General features: G+C 38.0%; 3 protein-coding genes across 3 annotated transcripts; 1 reads left to right on the forward strand and 2 right to left on the reverse strand.

Annotated features, from left to right (window-relative positions):
• Positions 1-2: 2 nt before the first annotated feature.
• gpr143 (G protein-coupled receptor 143) lies at positions 3-6,097 on the reverse strand. Its single transcript, XM_055148587.1, has 9 exons — positions 5,727-6,097; positions 5,082-5,191; positions 4,887-4,981; positions 4,493-4,585; positions 3,652-3,761; positions 3,453-3,561; positions 2,390-2,507; positions 1,254-1,509; positions 3-481 (listed from the first exon to the last, which is right to left on the reverse strand). The coding sequence occupies exons 1-9, from the start codon at positions 5,980-5,982 to the stop codon at positions 378-380; spliced, it is 1,251 nt and encodes a 416-aa protein (XP_055004562.1). The 5' UTR covers positions 5,983-6,097; the 3' UTR covers positions 3-377.
• A 1,723-nt stretch (positions 6,098-7,820) lies between these two features.
• On the forward strand, positions 7,821-11,701 carry LOC110173212 (ankyrin repeat and SOCS box protein 9). The gene is made up of 7 exons (XM_020939203.2): positions 7,821-8,043; positions 8,482-8,561; positions 8,648-8,755; positions 9,005-9,155; positions 10,111-10,245; positions 10,392-10,583; positions 11,127-11,701. The coding sequence occupies exons 1-7, from the start codon at positions 7,959-7,961 to the stop codon at positions 11,276-11,278; spliced, it is 903 nt and encodes a 300-aa protein (XP_020794862.2). The 5' UTR covers positions 7,821-7,958; the 3' UTR covers positions 11,279-11,701.
• A 2,539-nt stretch (positions 11,702-14,240) lies between these two features.
• On the reverse strand, positions 14,241-24,122 carry mospd2 (motile sperm domain containing 2). Its single transcript, XM_020939150.2, has 15 exons — positions 23,983-24,122; positions 23,843-23,900; positions 23,296-23,451; positions 22,769-22,855; positions 22,529-22,683; positions 21,837-21,897; positions 21,721-21,759; positions 21,518-21,642; positions 21,218-21,391; positions 18,466-18,587; positions 16,357-16,450; positions 16,191-16,287; positions 15,609-15,729; positions 15,420-15,522; positions 14,241-14,787 (listed from the first exon to the last, which is right to left on the reverse strand). The coding sequence occupies exons 1-15, from the start codon at positions 24,010-24,012 to the stop codon at positions 14,632-14,634; spliced, it is 1,578 nt and encodes a 525-aa protein (XP_020794809.2). The 5' UTR covers positions 24,013-24,122; the 3' UTR covers positions 14,241-14,631.
• Between the last annotated feature and the right edge of the window lie 149 nt (positions 24,123-24,271).

A 24,271-nucleotide genomic window follows, 5' to 3' on the forward strand; every position in this document is an offset into this window, starting at 1 on the left:
TCTTGTCTTGTTTGTGTTTTTATTTATAAATGAACATTACATAAGAAAAAACATAAAAACATAACCTACCTACATATTTAGTGAATACAACAATGTAGTGTAAAGTGTTTTTTCATCTTATTGCACTTTCACCATAGATTATACCACTGCCATGGACAATATTGTCTTCAAGTAACCATTTTAATATGATATGTAAAGCTCTGAATGTTGAGCTAATGGGACTTAAAGAGAACTCTATAGAATTCTTCTAATGAAGATACATTCTGATATGTAAAGTACATTTTCTTTTCTAATTTCTATAATGTCTATACTATTGTTTATAATATAGCAGAACACAAGGCACAAAGGCACACAGCAGTGATGAGGGATGGACCCAGCTAATGTCTTACAGAGGTCCCCAAGGATTCTCCATCAGCATCTATGTCTTCATACTCTCGTAGCTCACTGGAAATGTGGATTTCAATTGTACTAGACTCTGAACCTAGCCAAAACAAACACAAAAGATGGGGGCAAATTACTGGAGGCTCATTAAGCATCCTATTATTCTGTTAAACAAGGTCATTAAAAATGTATTTTGGGACTTAATTTAACCTGCAAGTTTGCTTTAGGATTTCCCATTTCTATTTAGTAAGAAATTCATAGAGAAACTGTGTTTTACAAAGACAACTTTATTTCTAATAGTTCACAGAAACATTATGTATGAAAAATACTACAAAATGGTAGAAAAAGACTTTACAAAGTCATCCCAAAATACATTTGCATGTAGCTGTGAGACAATACATCGGCATTTTATTTGAGTTAACTGGTTGTTATGTTCATTCGTATGCTTGCTTCCTAGATTTCTCTACATGATTATTTCTCAATACCTCTAATTTCTAAAATTAGTTTTTCTCAAATAATTTTTCCTCACCTGGTTAATTTTGATCTCATCTTAGAGATTTTAAGTAATTTCTAGTATTACAAATTGGCATGCAGAGGCTTTTAATGTAGCCTTTCATATCAGGATGATTCAGTGCCAAATTGTGAGGGACAAATTTGTAACATTAGAACTTAAAGCAATAAAAAAGTTCACCACACACATAGGGTTTAGTCTTCAGTGGGTATTTTTCAGCCTTTACTGCAGAGAAGAAAGTGTCTCATATAAAACAGTGTCTGGCCATAGCCTTCATGTAAACAACAGCTAGCAGTAGAGAGGCAGATTCACCAGCCCTGGTACACAGGGGAGCTGCTGCCAACACTCTGGGCCCAGTTACCTTCAGACAGCACACTGATGGCATCGGACTGGTGCTGCCCATTACTGACCATGTTCCTCTTCACATCCTGCACATGGCTCTGGTACAGCAAGGTGGTCCCTTCCAGAGTGTTATGGCCTGTTGTGTTTGGGGCTGACGTAGACACTGAGTCCCAGGTCAGCTCTCTCCTCCTCTGCAGGCTCAGGTCAATGTGGCACCCAGTCCAACCGTGGAAGGCCAGAGTGTTGAGGAAGGCCTGCATCGGATTTAGGATACCCTGGAACCACAAAAGAATGACAATAATATGAGTAGAGAATTGGTAATTATTTTGAATCATATTGTGTTGCTGTGGATATGTCATTGCTCTAACTGTGAGGTTCCACAGTATGACATTAAACAACTCTAGCTTACATTTATTCATTTACAGGTGGTTTCATAGCTCAAAAATACCTAGAAAAACAGACATTCTAACTGTCAGTGGGGTCGCCTCTCCACAGATCTGACCTGTAACTTGGTCTGGTTTGGTCTCCATGAAGATAGAAAGGTTTAATACCACACTGTGGAACATTCCAGACAAAACAATAACATCTCCATGGTGAAAAGCATTTGACGGACACTCCACTAGAAAAGTTACACAGTGCACCTTTAATACAGATGGGGCAGCTAAAATTAATATTGTTAAAGTGCAGATTTTCTTGTGGAATACAGCGAGTTTTAGGTCTAGTCAATGACATAAATTTCTGGGTTCAAGATATGTTAATTTACCTTTTGATTATTTCATGGCAAAGTACAATGTAATCAATAGGAAACACTGTCTCTTGCCCCCCATCTGAGAGTATGACAATCTGAAAAACACCAATATTATCGAGATTTTTAGAATCTGGCATGTCATGATATAATTATAAACCCAGAAGGGGGTCAAGAGACAGTTTTTTCCCATTGATAACCTTGTAATTCACCGTGAAATATCCAAAATGTTAATGAATGTGGAACCTGATCATTTCTATTAGTGACTCGAGCCAAGAACTCACTGCATTACAAGATAATTTAAAATCCATTTTAACTACATTTATTTTGGCTTCCCCACAACCATATTAAATATCACTGGCTTATGGAATGTTGTGATATTGTAATAGTTTTGATTCAGGATAACTCACCATTATAAACCATGTGATTAGAGCAGCATTCCTGATATTCCTGAAAGTGCTGTCATTGATGTCCGTCTGCATCTCCAGATAGAAGAGCAGACATTCATTGATGATGTTGGGCAGCCAGCTGAAACAGGACACAGAACTCAAGAGCACTTCAAAGACCTTTCAAATGGTTAAGTTGTGAAATGTAAAGCTTTTGTGTGGCAAAGTTTGTCTGGAAACATTTTGAAACAACTACGAGGAGAAAATGACTAGGGCAGTGTCTGACATTTATATCCTGGATTGGATTCATAAACTACTTATTATAAATGGACTTACGTAGCTTCCCGCCACAATCCAAAATGGAAGTGAACATGGGGATACTTCCAGGTCCATCCACTCTGTTTCCAGTTGACTTCACATTGAAAAATTGTTGCCCATCTCTTTTTAACTTCTGCAGGGAGTCTCATAATTTTGGTTTTTATTTTTCTATTTTGTCTGTAAATAAATTTCTATTCCTAATATGAAACCCTGCTCCAAAATCACCCCAAACTTCCAGCATCGTGAGCTTCATTTGACTGGAACCGAACCCTTAGTCCACTTCTTTATACATTCGATGATTAGATTTCAGCTTTTTATGAAGTTTTCAAAGTGTTTTCTATCTATATTGATTGTATATTAGAACATACAAAACATAGAAATTTGACATGAAAGGTATGTGATTAAATGGTAAAGGTGGTAAACTACTGTGTACTTTTGTGATTATGCTTTTTTGCAATGGCTGCTTCAACATTTTGGCCACAACATTAATTTATTCAAAATGGATTGACAAATTGTTGATAGATGTTGATAGTAGTATTTTTTTACGTAAAGAGGGCAACTTATTATCTTCACTGGTGTCTTTTATATGAAATTACTAGCTTCAATTTTCATGCATTCTTGTAGTTATCATGCCATGAAGTACTGATCTTTATTACAGTATTGCAAATGAGCTTTTTGACTTTGATTACCTAATGCGAGTCCATGGTTGTATACTCACTGCCAGGGCTAAAATAATGCCTAATGCATGCAAATCCCAGATAAATCTTACCATATGAAGAAAACCAGCATTATTTTAAAGAAACGCATTTTGATTTCATTGGCTAGCCTCCTCTCATTCTCTGTGTATATTCCTTGACGACCTTTCAGTAAAGATGTAACTAGAGGAGAAACACAACACAAGAAGAGTTATAACTGGATCTGGATGTGTCACAGTCAATGAAGAAGTTGAAATGAATGAATGAATGTACCTGCGGATGTGGTTCGGCTAAAGAACACAGGGTTTACTATGAGGACCAGGAGCATTGGCGCATAAGTAGTGACGTAGTGGGGCACGGCATGCTGCAGGCCCTGCTCACAACTGTCACAAAACAAAGCAGTTTTCAAATTGTGATAAAAATCTATAGTTTTTCAATTTTGCTTTGTGCTAAAAAGTCTTTTTACAGTTTACATAGATAACATAACAATCACAAGTATTCAAATATGATTATGATTATTTTAATAGTCAGGATTATTAAAGAGCACATATTACGCTATTTTCTGATCTATGTCATAATGTTGTTTCCTCATCAGAAACATACCTGGAGTTGTGTTTTGTTTAATTTACACATGTTTAACACACTAATCCTGCATATTTAGACTGAGTTCTTTTCTCAAACAGAAAACATTATTTTCTACCTTGTCAATGCGGTAATACAGAAAGTGCTCCACTGTGTTTTTAAACTCCATACATCTTCACTAGAATCATTTGGATTATTTCAGGCCTGAAATTGCCAATCTCTACTAAATTAAAAGTAAAAGGTAGTTGTTAAAGTAAAAACTGCCACTACATGACATCACATTGTGGAACAGAGCATTTGGAGCTTTGGAGATGTAAACAGACTAATAATAACGGATTATTCAAACATGTGTGAATGAAAGAAAACACAACTCCAGGTATGTTTTTGAAAAGGTAACAACATTCATTCAAACAAGACTAAAAGCTCACTTTTAGCGAATTTTACGTAATACGTGACCTTTAAAAAAAAGAAATACAGTACAATATTTCATTCATGGCTTAATTTTATCATGAAAAGGGTCATTTAGTCTTACTCCGAGATGGATGGATAGTAGAGCATGGCCACGCCTTCAACACAAAGCAGAGCTGCCAGACCCCAAGTGATCATGTGATACAAGATAATGGTGCTGGAGGAGAGAAAGCCAGTCATGAGACAGAGTTCACAGCACATGAGCAGAGGTTTGGTCCAAGAGGATGAACAAATACATTGTACAAAGCAACTGATCCCTAAGGTGCAGAAGAAGAAACAAAAGGAGAACTGATCAGTATTCATCTGAGCAATTCTCCTTTTGGATAGAAGGTGTGTAATTGAAAAACAACAAGTGAAATTTCCACATTTATCTAATTGTACAGGGGAATATTTGTTGGATTTGTGTGATTTCTTTTTATAAAAGGTGTTACTTGAGGTGATAATGAATAAAACTACACCTGATCCCTGCTGATGTTTTCACCACCAGAAATACGTCAACAGCATAACAAAAAGTCCACCAAAAAGAGGCGCTAAAGAACAACTGGATCCACATCTGTAAAGCAGGAATGGGGAGTGATAAAGTCACACTTCATCTTGTTAATAATATTTGTGTGTTAATATATTTTGAATGGTTTGGATAGTTTAATACGTACTGCACTGCTGACACAGAAGACCTCCGGCCACACTTTAGTGTTGTTCGCCATTGAGATCTCTTCAATGATGTTGGGTACACCCAGCCAAACGCAGGACCTTAATATAATACCTGTGGGACAAAACAGATCAGATGGTTACAATGAGTTTAAGAAACTTGCATACTTGTTTACAGGCAAACTATATTTCTGGCTTGTTCTAAAGTTATTAAGTCTCAATGAATGAAGTTTTGAAGATTCCTCGGGATCTATCTGTAACAGCTTTCATAAGAGACATAATTTCATAAGATTCATAAGAGCCTGTATCAAACACAGATAGAAACATGTATAATGTCTGTTCATGTGTTTATGTATGTATGCATCCAGTGCATTAATGATAATAATATATAGTCTACTAGTATTTGTAGTAGCAGCAGTAGTACTATAGTAATACCAGTGATAACAGCAGAAGTAGAAATAGCCTTTAGGGGTAGTATTCTAGTATTAAGTCTATAGTGTAATACTATTAATGCAAAAATGTAGGACACAAAAGGGTTAAAATTCCTGTGCCACATAATCAAACACAGACATGCAGAAGGGAAGTACTTTGTTCAGTATTTTTACAGTAAAGAAAGCTAACTTTATGCTATCAGCACGTTTGCACTTTACCTGCGCATCCCAGAATGTCACAGATGCTGATGATGAAGAGGATTCTTGAAGAGGAGGCAGGTCGAGGCAGAGGGTTCTGTCCAAGTCTTCTGTATCCTTTGCGTTTTGGCAAAATTTGTATGATAGCTGAAATGGCACTGAACACAGCGCTTCCTAAAGTTAAAGCTACGAAAAGGACAGGCTGGAAAGTTACCACAAAGTCGGTCGCAGGGTCCCGGTTCGGGCAACAGAACGTCTCCAATCTGGGAGACGCCATTACGCACGCACCGCGGCCTGGGCCGAAGTGGGCTACCGTGTCAGAAGAGAGAAGAAAAGGAAAAGAAAAAAGAGGAATCGGGTTGAGTCCATGACCTAACTCTGAGAAATCACGGGGCTGAATCATCATGTGCTTCTATTTAATCCTCTGGCTTAACTGGCCCACAATACCAGACAGTGACAAAGCAGCGCTGTGTAAGAAGTTGTGTGCTCATATCTTACATTTAGTATCAGAGTTTATTTTAGATTCTTTTATTCTGACAGTCACAGTATCCTACAACTATAGATCTTACACTTCATTAGCCGTGCCCCATGCTGGATCTTACATTTATTATAATTATAGGCTTTGTTATAGGCCTATATAGTCCTGGCCTATATAAATCTTTTGATCAGGCATGGTTAGGTTACAGCTGCACGGCAGAGGGAACACAAGGACAAGGATGATTTTATGTTTGGATACTGAAGAAACATTATTACAAATTAAGCCATAATTGGGCCAATTCAAATGGAAATTTGAATCGAAAGCTGTAAATGTTTTCTATGATTAAATCACACCATCTTTTCAATGAATTATCTTCATATGAACCCTTTAAAATTTGTGTAGCACAATCCATGTAAATTGTGGCAGAAATCAGCTCTACGCTACACACTTGCATAATACAGACCTAAGTAGAGACAGGTTATTATCATTGAAATGGCCTGTGCATTGATTTGTTTTACATTAGGAGTCCAAATTTAACATATTCTGTGATGTATTCAGCTGTTCCCGTGACAGGCTGTCAAAGGGCAGAGAGTGATGCTGTGTGCAAACGCCTGGAATGAGATCTGAAAAAGTGGTGGGCATTTGAAACAGATTTATGTGCAAAAACAAAGCAGCAATGGTTTCCCGTAGCTCAAACAAAAAAGGGCATTCATTGAGGTTCTACAATGGCATTTAAATCCACGAGCACCTTCTCTGACAAGGCACAAAGTCATTTGTATTGCAGGTCAGTGGCTGCCAGAGATTAACTACCCCCAGAGGACCACTGAGCTCCATTGACTGGCTGCTCTTTTACTGCTCTACATCAACTATAATAGATCCATGCTCTGCATGTACTGTCTCATGCTGCCCTCTGCTGGTCAACTCAAGATAAACACAAAGCAGAACACTGAGCATATTCATTTGAACAATGTTTCTGATACCACAGAAACTTAATCCCTACAGTAACAACAAAATAAACAAACGTCTTTAGAATAAATATATTATTCAAGATTTAATAAAAATAATAAATGCACCAGTAGCAGCATGCTTACAAATGAAACCCTTCACAACATTTTACTTGTAGCATTAAGCTTGCAAAAATTTTGTGTAACATGTTTGATTGTCAGTATTACTTCATTCATTTCTTTTGTCTGATGACAAAAAAAACAAAACAAAAAAAAAAACAACTTAGATTGTTTTGTCGTGGGTAAAACCCTGGCAGAGGACACTATTCTTACTGATATGCCCTCTAAAGTGTGAGGAATAGAACCAATGTGAGCAGTGCTGGGTGATTCATAAGACAAACAGGGTAGAAAAAGCCCCTCAGGGCTTGGGGCCCCAGTGTAACTGCATTGTCTGAACTGACTCTCCTGGTGCCTAATATTAATTTGACTCCAGCAGAGCATTGTGCACTTTGTTCAGTATCTGAGATACTGAGGAAAGTGTGGAGTCTGTTTTTAATGTTTCTTATCTATAAAGTTGCAGTTGTGTCTGTGTGGGATGGGCGAGTATCTCTCGTGTCAAATTACAGGTAGTTCTCCTTCTCTTCTGTGTTGTCATTGGCCCTCTCATCCTCACCTAACCTGTTTTCTGCACAGCCTCTCATGCATGTTTTAACGAGACGTGCCAAAGCTGAGTTTTGTTTTGACACCCAGTTAAAAATCAGCCTGCACAGCTCTGCTCATGAAGCCTAAGCACTGGGCCGTGAAGGGGATTTGGGAACTCCACTGTCAACTATGTCAGTGTGCGACAAAGAGACATGTCCTGATGCAAGTGGCCCAACTGGGAACGCTGTGGTCTTCTCCAACCCGCTCATGAGTGGTGAGTCACTTCTATACAAACCAGATGTAAATATAAGCACTGCTGTGAATGTATGCAAAGTTGAATAAGTACTCCAAATCTGCACTTAACATTGCTTTTGTTCATTGCTGTAACTACTACAACGACTATTGCAATAATCACAGCTGCTTCCTTCTCTCTCTGCTGTTGCTTCCTACTTCCCTGTCAATGTTCTTGCACTCATTTTGAGATCAAGATTGATTTAAGTAAAGTTCTGTACAGTTTTCCTCCAACAATACTACTATGAAAACAGAAAACACCTAATAAAGTGTTTACATAATATTTGTTATTATAAAATATATTGTGATGTGTGAGCTACTGTGTCCAAATCCCTTGTGGATCAATAAAGTTTATCTAAGTCTGTTAGTACAGTATGTGCAACCTAATAATATTGAAAATTGTGTATGTTTTTCTGACAAGATTATGAGTCGGACTGGTCGCAAATGCATGATGCAGCTTTCAATGGATACGTTCTCTCCCTTCGAAGGCTAATTTCTCAGGTAACTTAATCCCATTTTGACCGTAGACTGTGTTATTTACTATAGAATGCTTCGTGCATGTAATCTCAAATCAGATCTCTTCATAGGGTTTTAGTGTGAATCTCAACACTCTCGACCGGGTCTCTCCTCTCCTCACCGCCTGCACACAAGGACATACAGCCTGTGCCAAACTTCTGCTGGAAAATGGGGCAAACGTCAGTAAGATTCTATGAAAACAAATTGTCTTTCTTTCTGGCTTGTAATGAATTATTGTTAGAGTTAACTTGCACAGCTGTGAGTATTTAACCAACTGCAAAACAACACATGGACACAATTTAACTCTCTGACAATAATTAAACATGAATAGTTGTCAAAAATGTCCAAAAATCCTTTCTTTTTGTATACAACTATCTAAAGACTACATAGATTTATTCATGAATGTGTGTGTGTGTGTGTGTGTGTAGATCAACAGTCGGACAGTGGATGGACACACAGCCCTGGCAATGGCATGTGCCAGGGGTCATGGGGCCTGTGTTTCTGTTTTGCTGCAGCATGGAGCCTCTCCTACAGGGACCAGTCTGTCCAGCTCTCCAATACACAGGGCTGCGGCTAAAGGTTAGAGAGCTCCTCTGTATGGCTACTTTCTCTTCTGTGGTATAATAGTGACATAAATAATAATTCATCAGACATACAGTATATAGTGCATTTTTGGACACTCAAAGACACTTTACAAACAATAAGAAACAGTAGTATACAACTGTGGAAATCATGGGGGGAATGCCAGATTAAACAGGTGAGCTTTTAGTAGTGATATGAAGTGATATAGTACACCAGTATATTTCTAGAAGTACGGTACTCCCCCTAGTAATTCTTTTACCTGTAGTCAAGCTGAACCATAATTTGAAGCAGTAGTATCTAGGCCTGCCAAAATATCACATTTTGAGCTACAATATATGCCAATAGAAAATATCTCAGTAAACAAGAATATTGAAGCTAGTTCATTCTCTGTAGCACAAATCTTATCTTGCACAAAATATATAAAAGTACAAGTGTCATCAGTGAGTACTGAGAAACAAAATGTACTGCTGCAGTAAACACTGGTCACCTATTTTATCTTTTCAATGTACATTTTGGATTAAAGGTCCCATATTACACAAAATTCTCTTATGAGCTTTTAGTCATGTTTTGTTTCATTCACACATGTTTGAGTAATTCTTTATTATTAGTCTGTCTACATCTCCAAAGCTCAAAATGCTCTGTTCCACCTTGTGAGGTCATGAAGTTTTGAAATTAACAGCTACCTTTTCACTTTTGTTCAGTAGAGATTCCTGTATTATCACCTGACATCATAAGGTGGAACAGTGTTTTCAGTCTGAGAGAAGAACTCAGCCTAAATATGCAGGGTTTGTGTTTTAAACATACGTGAATTAAACAAAACACAACCCCAAGTTTGTTTGTCATTAGGAACCATGAGGAATTATAACATAAATCAGAAACTAGCGTAATATGGGCCCTTTAAATACAATAGTATTTAAAGTGTGTATCATCTCATGCTTATATTTCCCTGCAGATAACGTGGAGTGCATAGAGCAACTTGTCCAGTTTGGCGCCGATGTCGACCAGCACATCGAGCAATCAGGCTCTCCTCTTCAAACTGCTTGCAGGCATCAGCAGCTCAACACTGTCAGAAAACTACTCCAACTCGGTAAGAATATTTCTCACCTCTCCGACCTAAAATAACCCACTGCTTCAGCTTGTATCCATGTGAAATCTGTTTAAGTTACTCCTAAAAGTCTGGTTGTGTGCTTTGTGGAGTTTAGTTGCTCTAAGCTCCAATGTCACCTCCTGTAGGGGCTAATGTAAACAGCATGGTCAGCGGAGAGTCTCCTCTTCACACAGCGGTGCGCCTGTCCTGCCCGGAGATAGTGTCCACACTGCTGGAGCACGGGGCGGATCACAACCTCAGAGACCCACAAGGAAAACGGCCGCTGGACATAGCCCCTCCCAACAGCCAGGTGGCGCAACTGCTAAAACAAGTAGGAGGTATTTGTTTTGGTCAGACTTTTTGTTTTAATATGAGGCTGGTTACACTGAAAAAGCAGGTTTCTCAAATTAGGAAGGTCAGGGTAGCTTGAAATTTTGATTTGTGTAGTGTTTTTTTTTTTTTTAAGTGCAAGAAGATATTTTTGCGTATGTAAAATGAAATATTACTTATTTCATAGGTCATTTTTGTCCCCTTACTACCAAATGTACTAAAAGCAAGATAAATATTCCCAATTCAAGATATTTTCAAGACAATTTATTTATGATTTTATACAGTACAGTACACTTTCCCCGTTTTTTGTAACCCAGTATTTTATTGCCCAGGTAGTTTTGTCCCCTGTAGTTCGCCCACCAAAAACAGTTGTAGTAGTATAGTACATATATTTTCTTTCCTATAAATATACAGTTTTGTGTCTCCTCGTGTTATTATGGCTTCTTGTGTTCCCTCAAGTCTCTATTGCAGTTGTTAACTTTTTCGAATAACATCAGTACTGTTAATGTATGTGAATCTCGCTCTTACAGTGGCATATCTTGTGTTTTCAGAGGAGTGCTCCTTGTTGAAGCTGTGCAGAGTGATCATCAGGAGAACTGTGGGCAAGAACAGACTGTCTGAAATCCATGACCTGCAAATTCCTAATGAACTCAAGCACTACCTCCTCCACCAATCAGAGTCAAGACGGATTAAATCACATTAACACATGAGCTTCACTTTAAGGTCAAAAGGGGGCGCCCTTGTGCAGCTTTACAGACACTACACAGTATTTAATGTTTATGTAGAGGCTGAAATTAAATTCCACCTTATTTTACTTAATTAATATACATATGGGCATGACATTACTACTGATAATGCTGATGGAAACGTGACTGTGAAATTTTCAAACATTATCAATATTTTTCATTATGTATTGATTATGTATTGTATTGTATTTTGGTTATGGCACTTCTCAAAAATAAAAACAGGTGAGTATAGCTGCGACTTTCTACTCTGTTTATTTTGTTTAAGTCTTGTTTCAGACTTTGTTTAAAGGTGCACTGTGTAACATTTCTAATGTGTCTAGAATGTTCCGCAATATAAATTAAACCTAAATCATAAGGGGGACAAGCAGTATTACACTACATTACAGATCAGGTCTGTGGAAAGTCACCCTTATTCACAGAGGGAATTATTATATTTTTAAGCAATAGTAATCACCCGTAATTAATAAATGCTAGATGGATATGATTAATGTCATACCATGGAACATTTCAGGCAAAGCAATAACATCTCCATGGAGACAAGTAGGTAGCAGCCCCTTCACCAGAAAGGTTGAGCAATGCACCTTTAAGTATTTTATGCAATTGTGGATGTGGGAACTCTAGGGGAATTAATTATATTTAATAGATTTACACTGTAGAAACACTGTAGTAAAAAAAAAATAACATACATCAGATAAGATAGAAACTAAGAGAAAACAAACAACAACAGTTCCAGTTTCTCTTTGTAATGTGTCAAGGAGAAAAATCTGCAATTTGTAATAAAAGTCATTTAAAACACTGTTGTATGTCGTATAAAAAAATATTCATTTATATTTATTCATAGCAACATTATTAAACTTTAGAAGGACACAGCTACTGATTATTTCAGTGCTTTCATCCACACAGTACCCATGAATACTGTATGTAGCGGCCTGAGGCACCAGCGGTAATAATGTCGTCTGAGAACAACTCCATATAGACTCGCCAACCTTTGACCTCTACGTGGCAGCCTGAACTTACACACAATCAGTGGAGCCTTCACATATCAGACGGAAATCTCTAGAAAACACACTAAAAGCAGAGCAAGGCAAGTCATCATGATAACAATGCTACAAACAACAGGATGAATTCTCCTTAATGGCAGCTGCAACAGATGTTTGAACCACACTTTCCGTATTAAATGTAACTGTTCATTAACTTTCATTGATCCACTTTGTCACTGGAGTAAATCATAGCCCCATTCTGAACATTACCCTAAAGGCTTTCATCAGAGAACAACAGCACTTTTTTATTTTCAATGTACCGCATTTTAATGGTAAATCAATAAACATGAGATTTGTACATCTGAACCAGCCGCTAAGCATGGACAACATCTGCAGCTGTAAATGAGATGTGGAAAATCGAGTGGGACAAGTTGTTCTGGTAATTTAACTATCTGAATTACTTTGCTTGCAACTGAACCATGCTTTACTGGTAGCTGCTGTCTGTCTTGCTTGGGGCCTCCTTGGGTATTTCCTGAAATGTTCTCATGATACTGTGATGCAATTCAATACTGCTATAACTGAAAACTGAACACAAAACTATAACTTGTACTTTATGGGACTGCCCACATAATTTAAAACAGGGGTGTCAAACTCAAGTTCACAGAGGACCAAAATTAAAAACTGGAACTAAGTCGACAACTTCTGCATGTTTTCTCTTCTTTCGAGATATGTAATGTTAAACCTTTTCTTATTAAAATAAATGTTTCATAATAGTTTTGCTTAAACATTGAATCCAGAACAAGCAGAATATAAAATAATAATACAATTTTAAATAAATAATGTATATCCTATCTGTAGCTAGCGGGCCAGCTCTTATACATATTTGATATGATCTCGCGGGCCAAATATAATTATATCGAGGGTGAAATTTGGCCCCTGGGCCTGAGTTTGACATGTCTGATTTAAAAGATCCAATATGAAAAAAAACAACAACAACAGCAAAAAAAATATTTAGATATGGTACTTTGATGTAGTAGAAGGTAGGGCTGCTGTATTGATATATCGCATATTTTTGGTATCTTTTAGCATTTTTTTTTGTGTGACTATACTTCAATGTTGTTGGTTTTTTAGTGGAAGGAAACTATTTTAAGCAACTTTAATAATCAAAATAGATGGATTTCATATTCACTTAGCACACGTGGTGGTTTAACAAAGAAATATTGTTGCTAAAATGTATTTGGTTCTTCTCTCATGTATCGTCATATAGTGATAATATTGTATCGCGAGCCGCGTATCGTATCGAATCAAATGATGCACCCCGTGATTCCCAGCCAAACAGTAGTAAAAGGTTAAGCAGCCGAGTAGTTAGCCCTCTTATCGAGTGTGTGTGTGTTGCTCATTTGATTTTCTATGATACTGACAAGTCCAAGGTCCCTTACAAGCTGCACCAAACAGTATTTTTTTGAGTTATTAAACAGTCCAACTTTTTTTTTGTTAGATCAGTCCTTATGGTTTAACTCTTTCTAATTAGCCACATATTATGAACACTACCACCTACTGTGATCAGCCATGCACACAGACTCCAAAGAGCTGAAGAAGAGCAAAGACAATCATTTCACTCACATCCCAGCTGCTCAGGGTAGGATCTTGTTATAGATATCGTTTCTTCTGACTAAGCTACAAGTAGGTTGTGCTGTGTCCTTGTACTCTGCAGTAATTGCTTTGGTATTTTTAGTTAGCTGGAGTCTGGGTAATTAAAACTAATGGAGAAGATTGTGGACGGAGATCTCCTGAGAGTGCTTGGTTTTGATGTGGAGAGGATTGGTAAGGTCGCAATGGCAATGTTTTCAATTAAATGCCACTGTACTAATGAGAGCTTATTAAAGTGATGCACCACCATGATGTGAATATCAGCTAGAATAAATCAGATGTGCACAGCTACATAAAAACGGTTTATTTTGTACTGTAGTTAGCATCATATAAAAGTGTACAGTATAATCGCAAAAATAGCTAATCTTTGAAACATAATGTAACAGAAATAAATATGTTTATCTTCTTTGATTAGGGCCTGGGAATAGCTTAATGATTTTACAATGTTAGGTTTTAAATTACGCTCAAGTGCCTGATAAGACAGATCTCTGCGCAGTGGCTCCATGACAACTCACTTGCCCCTACAGCCCTCGTCGCTATGGCAACAGTCTGCGGGGACAGCTGTGAGGGCGTGGCAGCTCCCGTTCTCCCAGGGCAGGACAACCTTCTCTCAGGTGACCTCAAACAGGCCCCGCTCCAAACTCTTTGGGCGACCGGTCCAGCCGCTGGTTTTACCGAGGTCAAGATGGCCGCTGTTGACCGGTGCCCAGCAGGTACAGACAGAGCAGGTTTAGTGTGACCAGGATCAAGATCAGCCCCACCAGGACCTTCTGCACCCAGAGACACGTGTTCAGCTTTAGCTCCATGCGCTGGTTAGCTGCCATCACTCTCATAAGCTGATAAGAGAGGAAAATAACTATTAAGATATGCTCATTTATAGTTAATAAAAAGACCAGACATATCCTTGAATGAGAGCACAAGATAGGGCTGGGCAATTAATCGAATTTGATTTTGACTAGACTGAGGTTCAGTCATGTCTAATCGTCAATTATATGCTTGGGGACAGCCTACAGCCAAACCTCTGTCAATAAAAGCATGTGGTTTGGAGCAGCAGAATTCATCCTTGTTTGTTTTTTTCAAAGAACGCAATGAATACAAACAACTATCTTTATTTTTAATTTTTTGAAAAGAGAAAGAAATCTAATCTAATCAAAAACTGAGATAAATCAATATGAGGAAAAACATTTGAATTATTATTATTTGTTGCCATACACCACCCAGCCCTAACACAAGAACACAGCTGCCAAGAAATATACTTCTACGGTGTATCTACTTGCTCACATAAACAGTCTACACACCACAGCTACACTACAAACTTACTGTTGGATATGTTAAAAAGTTGTCATCCAAAGCCTGCATTGAAATATTTGTGGTTTAGAGAAAAAATGAAAATGAATACAAATGATGAATGAATGAATAAATGCAGCTTTTTGTCCAAGTATGTAAAACTGTAGGGGGCGAAGCATACCGTCGTGCCAAAGTCTGGCTGTCCGCTGCATATACTCTCCAGTGGGCTGTCTCTGAGTGGGCTTAGAGGGGGTTTCATACTCTCCAAGAGATGACAACGCAACCTGTGAATCAGATAATAGTAGAATGTGCCTTTACTATCACAGTATCACAATAGAGATAAGCAAAAATCACAAAAAACACTCTGTACCTGTGCTCCATGATCTTAGTTTTTTGTACTTCTTTCCAAAACTGTGTGAGTTCTTGTGAGCTTGCGTTGTCCATTTCAGCAGCCATAATGAGAAATCTGTCTTGAGGGGAAGCCTGGGAGCCTGCAGAGAAATTACAATTACTGAAGAAATGGTTGGCAGGCATAAAACATGGGTGTTAATTAGAATATTAAAACAAGAATATAATAATAAATAACTGAAGTGCTGCTCATTTAGTCCCTTCACTGACCAACAAAATATCATAGAAAAATAAGTGCAAACAAAATCATTCTTTAATAGGCCACAGTGCTGAAGTTACTGAGCTATAAGCAGCAGAGCATAACCCACATCTGAGATGTGATTTGAGTGGTCAAAACCATAACATGTTTTTACACATACAACCTTGTCTTGTGTCTGATGGTTTGTTTTGGAGAAGACAAGACATACTTCTTTTATCGGTCGTGAAATATGTGTCAAGCATAAAATGGCTGTGAGCACTTCAGAAAGGTAATCGACTATGTCCTGAGTGTATTGTGGAGTTGTGGCACAGAAAACAATGTTGAGAGTAGATTTAAGAGCCTTGCCTCCATGTAAGGACACCACTATCTCCACCGATGCTCCAGGTTCACAGCTGCTGCTGCTGGGCTTAACCCGGTACTTCTCTGGGGCAGTTGTCCGCACCTATGCCATCACATCAGTCAGGTCAGTGGTATGTCTCTGGAATATATAATTTAGAGCCTAGACACTCACCTTAAAGGCCACTTGATTTTTGGTCACGTTGCTCAAAATAATGAGGCTTTTCTTTTCTGTTTCTCCAGACCCGAAACTGAGCTCCTCTGCAGGACTGTGAATAAGCAAGTCACAAACCAGAACACATGCAATGAGCATAACATGGGGGTTTATGTCCTAATGAAACTAATGTAATCTGGATTTAAATAATCAAGACAAATACTGATTGGTTGGCAAATACAGGATTATGTGGTATATGGCACAAGAAAATACGAGGGGTTTTCATGCCATATTAAGTGGTTAAAGTAAAAATAAATAGGATTATCCAACAATGTGACACAGAACAAATTAGTTGAAGATGTAAACACATTGATCAATACGAAGCATTATGTCTATGTATAACTCCGGACTCAGTCCCTTTGACACGGTGCTTACTTTTGACCTATGAGCCACAGTTTAGAAAACATGAACATTTTCCGATTTTTCTTACAAAGCCATTGCCCTCTTTGGTGTATGGCCTTACATCCCAAGGCCATATTATCCATAATAATCCTGTTCAGTGCATCACTAATCAGATTTGCCACAGTTTGCCTAGTCTATACTTTTGTCATTTAAAAGAATCTGGCTCAAATCACACAAGTCTACTTAAAAGAAACTCAGAAATAGGTTACAATGCCCAGTGAGCATGAGTCTCCTTCATGGAGTAAAACCGCCAAAAACAAACCTACTTTTCCCACTTTCTCTGTTTCTGTGTTGGTTTAAAACAGCTGTAGAGGCCGGCTTTTGCTAGAGCTCAGAGTAAGTCTCTAGGCTCTCCAAACCTTTGGCAAACACAAGATCAAAGCCCCTACTCTCTACTGAAGCCCCCAGTTCTGAATTAAAGCGAGCACAGTTCCCAAACATAATTGCGTTTAAGGCTCATTTAAATCTGTTTATCAGTAGAACTCACAGCCCAGAGCAGGGAAAATCCTCACATCAAAGTGCTTCAAAACATAACTCTGTGGACACTGTTTATGACCATGTGGATTAATATGGGCAGAATAAGTACTCTACTATGAATTTACTTGAAGCTATGGCCTCCTACTACAGTGCTCGTTCTGAGTTGTGCTCATTTAAAACCTAACGTCCAATAGAAAACAGGGGCTGGGGTAGACGCTCACCCACTCTTTACTGTATCCCTGTTAATTATTAACACAGGCACCACCTCTCCACTCAATGAACAATTGATTGAGTTGTAGTCCTAAAGCCAGCACACAAGTGATCGACCCATTGAGCTATAATGGGACAAACACATCAATAATGGCTTTAGGGTTTCGGCCAATATGTTGTGTGTGATTTCTGTCATTAGATACAAGGCAGTTACAATATATTCAAAATTTTCCAATGTTTAAGAATTTGTTGATATAGTAAGCTTGTGTAGCAGCCTTTATACTGTTGATATTAAAGGTCCTTTATTACACTGAATTGACTCTTGTGAGCTTTAAGCCATGTTAGAATGTTGTTATCATCTCAGAAACATACCTGGAGTTGTGTTTTGTTTCATTCACACGTTTGAGTAACCCTTTATTAGTCTGTCTACATCTACAAGCTACAAGGAGTAGTGTTCAAGTTAACAGCTGTCTTTTAACTTCACTTAGTTCTGTGGAGATTGATTATTCCAGGAAGGAAATTATCCAAATGATTCCAGTATTCCAGAGTATTTCATGTTTGAGCCTAAATATGCAGGGTTTGTGTGTTAAATGTGTGAATGAAACAAAACACAAGCCTGGGTAATATTCGGGTGTTTTGATGAGGAAACAACATTATAATGTAGATCAGAAAATTGCACAATATGGACCATTTAACATTACAGTAAGACTTCAATTACCAACACCAATGTGGTATAAAGAAACACAGAAGCCATTTACATACTGGATATTTGGTGGTTTTCATCTTGTAGAATGTGATGACACCATACTCTCGGTTGGGGGGCAAGAATCAGTTTTTTCCTACTGATAACATTGTACTGATGATCTCTATTAGTAACAAGACTCATTAACTCTCAAAACCCCACATTTTAACAATATTCATTCTGTATTAAATAAAATTGAACTATAGAATGTTGAGATGTCATCTGAAAGCCAGCAATACCTAACATCCAGCAGAGGGCCTTTGAAGGTAGTCTCTGGTTTCCTGGCTCCTCTGGTTCTAGTGTTTGTTTCTCCACCCTTTTCCACTTCCTCTGACCTCAGACTGTCCTCTACAAAGTTCACCTGCAATGACAAAGACACTTAATGACTCGCTGGACTGATAACAGAATCAGGCTGACCCATATCTCCTCTTGCAACATGGGAGTTGTCCATTTAAGCAAGGAAAGTGAAGTGATTCATGGGAATAAAATTAAAAGTAGTGTTAATCATAATGAATAATGGACAATATCCGTGACCATTGTCCTCAAATGAGACAATAATACTACAAGACATGAAAGAGCCTGTATGACTTTTCCCAGATGAAACTTGAGACACTGCTGACATAATTTTAAGCATCAATCATGTGAGCACTTTCTCAACTTTGACCCAGCAAAAGCGAAGACACACCATAAGACTAACAGCTGACCTATCACAAATGGAGAAATGGTTGGGAAAGTGTGTTCTTGTGTAATTTGAGGACCATTATGGTGGTTGGTGGGACTTGTGCTTTTTACAGACTGAGACAAATAATAAAGGAAGTGAGTGAAGCAGGGGTCAAACTGCAAAATGGGCCAAAGTGGAGTGTGTGCAGCATGTGATGGGGACATTTGTGACTCAGGCAGCGAGTGTGTCATAGACTGTGATAGAAACACAACACGTCATCTTAATTTAATGCCCTGTCACCCAAGTGCCACAATGAAGACTTCAAGAGATATCAACTGCTGATGAAAACGTCGCCATTTATTCATCCTTTAAACAGCAGGCTTAACACAAGACGAGGTAAAAATGTTAGTATAAAATCAAAACAAGTTTCAAGTTTTAAAAAGTGTTTCATTCAGATTTGAAATTTACAGTGCTGTGGTTGAATAATGATTGGGTTTACAAGGCATAATCAATCATACAAATTAAAAGTGCAACTTAAAAGACAATTAATGGATAAAACAAAGTGGCCTGAAATAAGTGGACTATTTTTAAAAAGTACTTTAAAATCTCTATCATAGATACACACAGTGTAAGCTATTAAATCAAAGTACAAATTAATGACAAAATGATTCAAGAAAAAAGTGAAATGTTTAAGGCACCCAAGAAGAAACCAAAATGTTAGAACAGAAGGCACTGGTAGTAAAATATTGATCAGGAACATGGGAGTTAGTGCTCATGGTCAAAAAAATTTGTTCAAAAATGAAATGACAAGCCTACTAAACACTGTTAGTAGTGTGAAGTTGAATTAGTTGCAATATGCTGTAATAATGTTGACACTGAACCAATTTTATATGTTTTGCTTGCGGTGAAATTCTGTAGGAGGTAATTGTAGTATTATACTGTACTGCATGCTTACACAATTTGTGTAAACAACACAGTGCGATTTAGTGCAATTCTTTTCTGTAGTTCTTTTGAAATGTCCTTTTGTAAGTTGCCTGGGCAAAGACCATTTCCAGAGCTGGTCAGAACTTTAGTTTAATGCTGAGGAGAAGACCTGTGCTTCCATCGGCAGAAATCTTCTTACCACCTCCAACCCTTGTTTGAAAACAAAGAGAGATTGAATTAGCCTCCCTCATGGCCATGCTGGAATCCCGACGAGCAGAGACCGTTATGGGCGGCGGTGGTAAGAGCGGTGTCTTGCTTGTTTAGACAAAACGGATCAGAGGCAGGGAGCAGAGCACAGTGGAATGCATTCAAACAGGCTTCAAGTGTCCACAGACAGGTGAAATACGAAAGATGTGAAGAAGAATACTGAGCTGTCTCTAAAATATAAATACAGGTGAACAGGAAGCACATTTCAAAAACAAGTCCTCGACCACTTTTTCCATGCAAGGGTTACTTAAGTTTACGTGGTTTGGAGGACAATTGACATTGCCACAACTGACTGGTTGCCTAAAAGTTTCAGATGCAGATTTTCTGTTACAATTAGTAGAAAATTACTCCAGACACTTGCTCCACTAGAGTAGAACTGGAGCAACAGTTGGGCAACTCTTTGTAAATCTAAATCTGTTGCACATGCTGAGTAATGTTTCGTCATTAACAATAAAAGCTTTGTTGCCATGCATTGTAAGTGGCACAAGGACGTAGCGCTGGTTGAGCACTGCTGGTTCTTTTAAAAAAATACACCATGTCCGTGAGAATCAAATTCACTGATGAAGTCCACTCAGATAATTCAATTGTGCACACTGGAAATGAACCCTAGGGCTGTAATAATCAATTACTGACAAAATGTTGAAAAACTAAAAATATTTCCAGAAAGTACAAGTACATTTTATGTTTAACTGCTTTTTGGATGTTAAAAAAAAAAAAACATTCTCTGCCACTCGTGCTTTCTCAGGATGAGCCTCTTTATACCCACATCTTTTCTCATGCAAGCCTTCCCTGCATGCCCCTGGCTAGAAAAGGAGCTAAAAAGATTATGAAGTGCGCGCTGCAGGAAGTGAGCAGATTCTTTGACATAACCTACAGTTCTAACTTCAGCCGTGGTGCAGTTTGGTGGCATCGGAGCGTGTGGGTGGGTGACAGTTCACGCTGAAACTTAGCAGGAGTTTCACCCCAATAGCTATGTACTGCTGTTTAAGAGGGAACATTGCAACAGTAGAAAAACCGTAAGCAACTGACAAAACAAGCTCTATGAACTGAGCTTGTAAAGGGACTTGTCTGGAGCACAGTGTAAACAATTTCTTTACCAAAATTAGGGAAACCTACACTAAAAGAAAAGTTAAATGTACCTTTTTGGGTTTTACAGCAACTTCTGAGTTGAAACTGGATTCCAGAGCATCTTTAACTTCCAATTCTCCCTCTTTACCTTCTGTTTCCTCTTCACTGAGGATTGGACCATTGTCACAAAGAGGTGTTTGGAAATCATCATCAGGAAGAGGAGGGTAACTATACTGGAATGGATCCTGTAGAGAAAAAATCCCCCAAAAATTGTATGATCAACATACACACAAGATGGATAAATAATATTTATAGTTTCTGAACACCTGTCTGTAATAATTCAAGAAATGATTAATTCAGTTTTCACATACCATTCCACCCAAGGAAGGTGGCAGGTACTCCGGGTTTATATATGTCTGGATCTCGGCTTTAGATGCAAATCTGAGTTTGCTGATTGCCTCGGGTCCCAACCATGACTTTACAATCTTCCAAGCAGCTGCAAAAACAAGTAACCCACTTAAAACGTGAGAAACACTTTTTGGACTAAATATATGGTTCTGTACTTGAGACTTACCATTCATAATCCAAGGCATATCCACAATTACCATTTTGGCTAGGAAAATAAATAGATATTAGATTTGTACAGTTTCTAAATGGTGTGGTCTGTTGGTTATATAGTATGATACTTACATAAAAATTTTGGATAATATATCTTAAAGCAGTTAATGATGTACTTCACAAAATCCATGTCCTGAAACACAATACAACATTTACAAATTCATTCGGTACAATAAGTGTTACTTTAACTATGTTTAATGTTTTGCGTGATAAATGCCAATGCCACTGCTCTATGCTAATTAGGAGCTGCAGACAAACAGTAGATATGTCAATGGATACAGCCGCTCTATCCTGGCTTAGCTCCATAATTGGCTAGAAGCCTCATTGCTATGCAGTAACCTCACTTCCAAGCTTTAATGAGATCATACAGGCTAGCTCTGTTCCAGTCTCAAACAGTGGTTTGGCACCTCTTTATGGAACTGCTTTAGATATTATCCTTACCAAACAATTATACCATCTTTTTGTTTCAATTATCTTTTTGCCTACTTTCTAACTCCTGCTTTGTGCACACTGCCAAAAGCCTCCCACATACCGCCCAGGAAGAAGCTAACAGTCTATCTGTGGATTAGACCGTCCACTCACTCGATTTGACCAAGGAGATTTAAAGGTTACTTTAATCTCCGAAGTGAAACACAACTGAGGCTGTAAAACCTTTGGTATGACAAATCACACAAAGACTTTCTGATGAGGCCATTTGTTTGTGAAATGCAGCGGCTGCTTAGATACACATATACTGGAATATTTCAAGATTTCCAAGCACTTACTATATTGCTGAGGCCAGATTCTGTCATGTCAAACACAACAGTAAGTGGCATGCCTGGCTCCTTCTTGGCATACCTCTCTAGCCAGAAGGCTACATACTTCTTCTTGTCTAAGATTGTTTTTGCATCCTTCACATGCAGCTTCACTTTGAACCAAACTAACACAGACAAAGATTGATTAAGCAGATAGTTAATGTATTTGCAAGTTTGACATGTGTCATGATTGCTCATAAAAGTTCTTACAAAGTTTGTTTCCCTCTTTGTCATATCCATGGAGGTACACAGCGCCAGTCTCAAACATCCATCTGGGGATACTGGTTTCAGTAATATCTGAAATAAACAATCAATTATTGTAATTACGTGTAATTATACGAGTACATATACTTTAGAACAGGAGACAAAAAAGTTATTTATTCAGCTCTTTTTTTATGTTTTCAAAATGTATTATGGGAATGTGATATCCTAATTTCTGTATTTTATATCTTTAAAATAATGTAATTTTCTTGGGAGTTCTCACTTTGTTTGAATAAAGACAAGATAATTTCCACAGTGACGTGCATGAATACAGTGGTAATTGTTCTCTGGGATGGCCTGTACTCACTAAGTACACAGAGTTCTCACTCAGTAGCACGCTCACTAACTCCAGTGTAAAACGCATCTAAATACAGTGAACTTCAATAAATTTCCTAATCTGTGTTTGTCATTCATTAATATTTAAAAGTTTTCCTATTCTTTTAAAAATAAAATCATATACTACAGACAAGTCATACCATTAACACCAAACTCCTTTCTCCATTGCAGACTTTCATCTATCATTTTCAAAGCATCGTCTACATTGTAGAGCCTCCATGTCAGGTAGCCCTCCACCAGGGCATCGTCTGTCTGAAGTCTTTCCACGTCTCTGGAGTCGTACTTCTCTGCTGAATCTGAAATTATCACATGACACTAATTAACTGATGTCAGGCAAATGTCCTGGACAAAATTAACTTTCATCTGACCACTCTCTAACCTTGTGCACCAATATCAAAAATGAAAACCATTTATAAACATTATTACCTTTCATAAGTATAAAACAACTGTCACTTTGTCAGCAAACATGGTTAGAGAGTATAAGCATATGGGGAGAACAAACTAGAGTAGATTCAGTTTCTTTAGCTTGTTCTCTGTTGCAGCTCTTAACAGTGAGTGCAAAGTAATGGTGTAAACACGGGAAACTGTGGATATATACTGTATTTACAGTAACTAACGACTACTATCAGCGTTATTAAACACATTTTTGAAGAACTTAGAGATAGTCGGTTGCTAAATCATTGTCACCTTGAAGTAACTCATTCTTAAATCTCTCTCTCGTGTCTTCAATCTTCTTTTCAATGTCCTGAAAAAAATTATATGTTAAAAACAGATCCGTCGTGTAGTTATGAGCGCTGGATCATAAGTTCCGGTGAATTTGACGATACCTGCTCTCCGTGTTGTTCAACTTCAGCCATGTTCAGCTGTTCCTGTGTTTTCTTCACCGCGGTAGCAGTTATTTCCTTGAACAGCTAGCCCCGAGCTGCTAACGCCGAGATGAATCTGTGCAAATAGTGAAACTCGCGTCCCTCGCTGCCATTTTGGCTCAAAATCTGGCCACTCCTCTTCTGTCTTTAGTGGGGGTAAAAGTGAAATATAGGGTGGAGTTTCACGGTATATTCCTGGAGTTATGTTTACGATCTCAATGTATTAAATCCGGCGTTAATATATTGTTAA

This window comes from Boleophthalmus pectinirostris, unplaced genomic scaffold, assembly GCF_026225935.1.
Source record: "Boleophthalmus pectinirostris isolate CB_2022bp ecotype Guang Dong unplaced genomic scaffold, ASM2622593v1 HiC_scaffold_1, whole genome shotgun sequence".
In the NCBI taxonomy this organism is placed as follows: domain Eukaryota; kingdom Metazoa; phylum Chordata; class Actinopteri; order Gobiiformes; family Gobiidae; genus Boleophthalmus; species Boleophthalmus pectinirostris.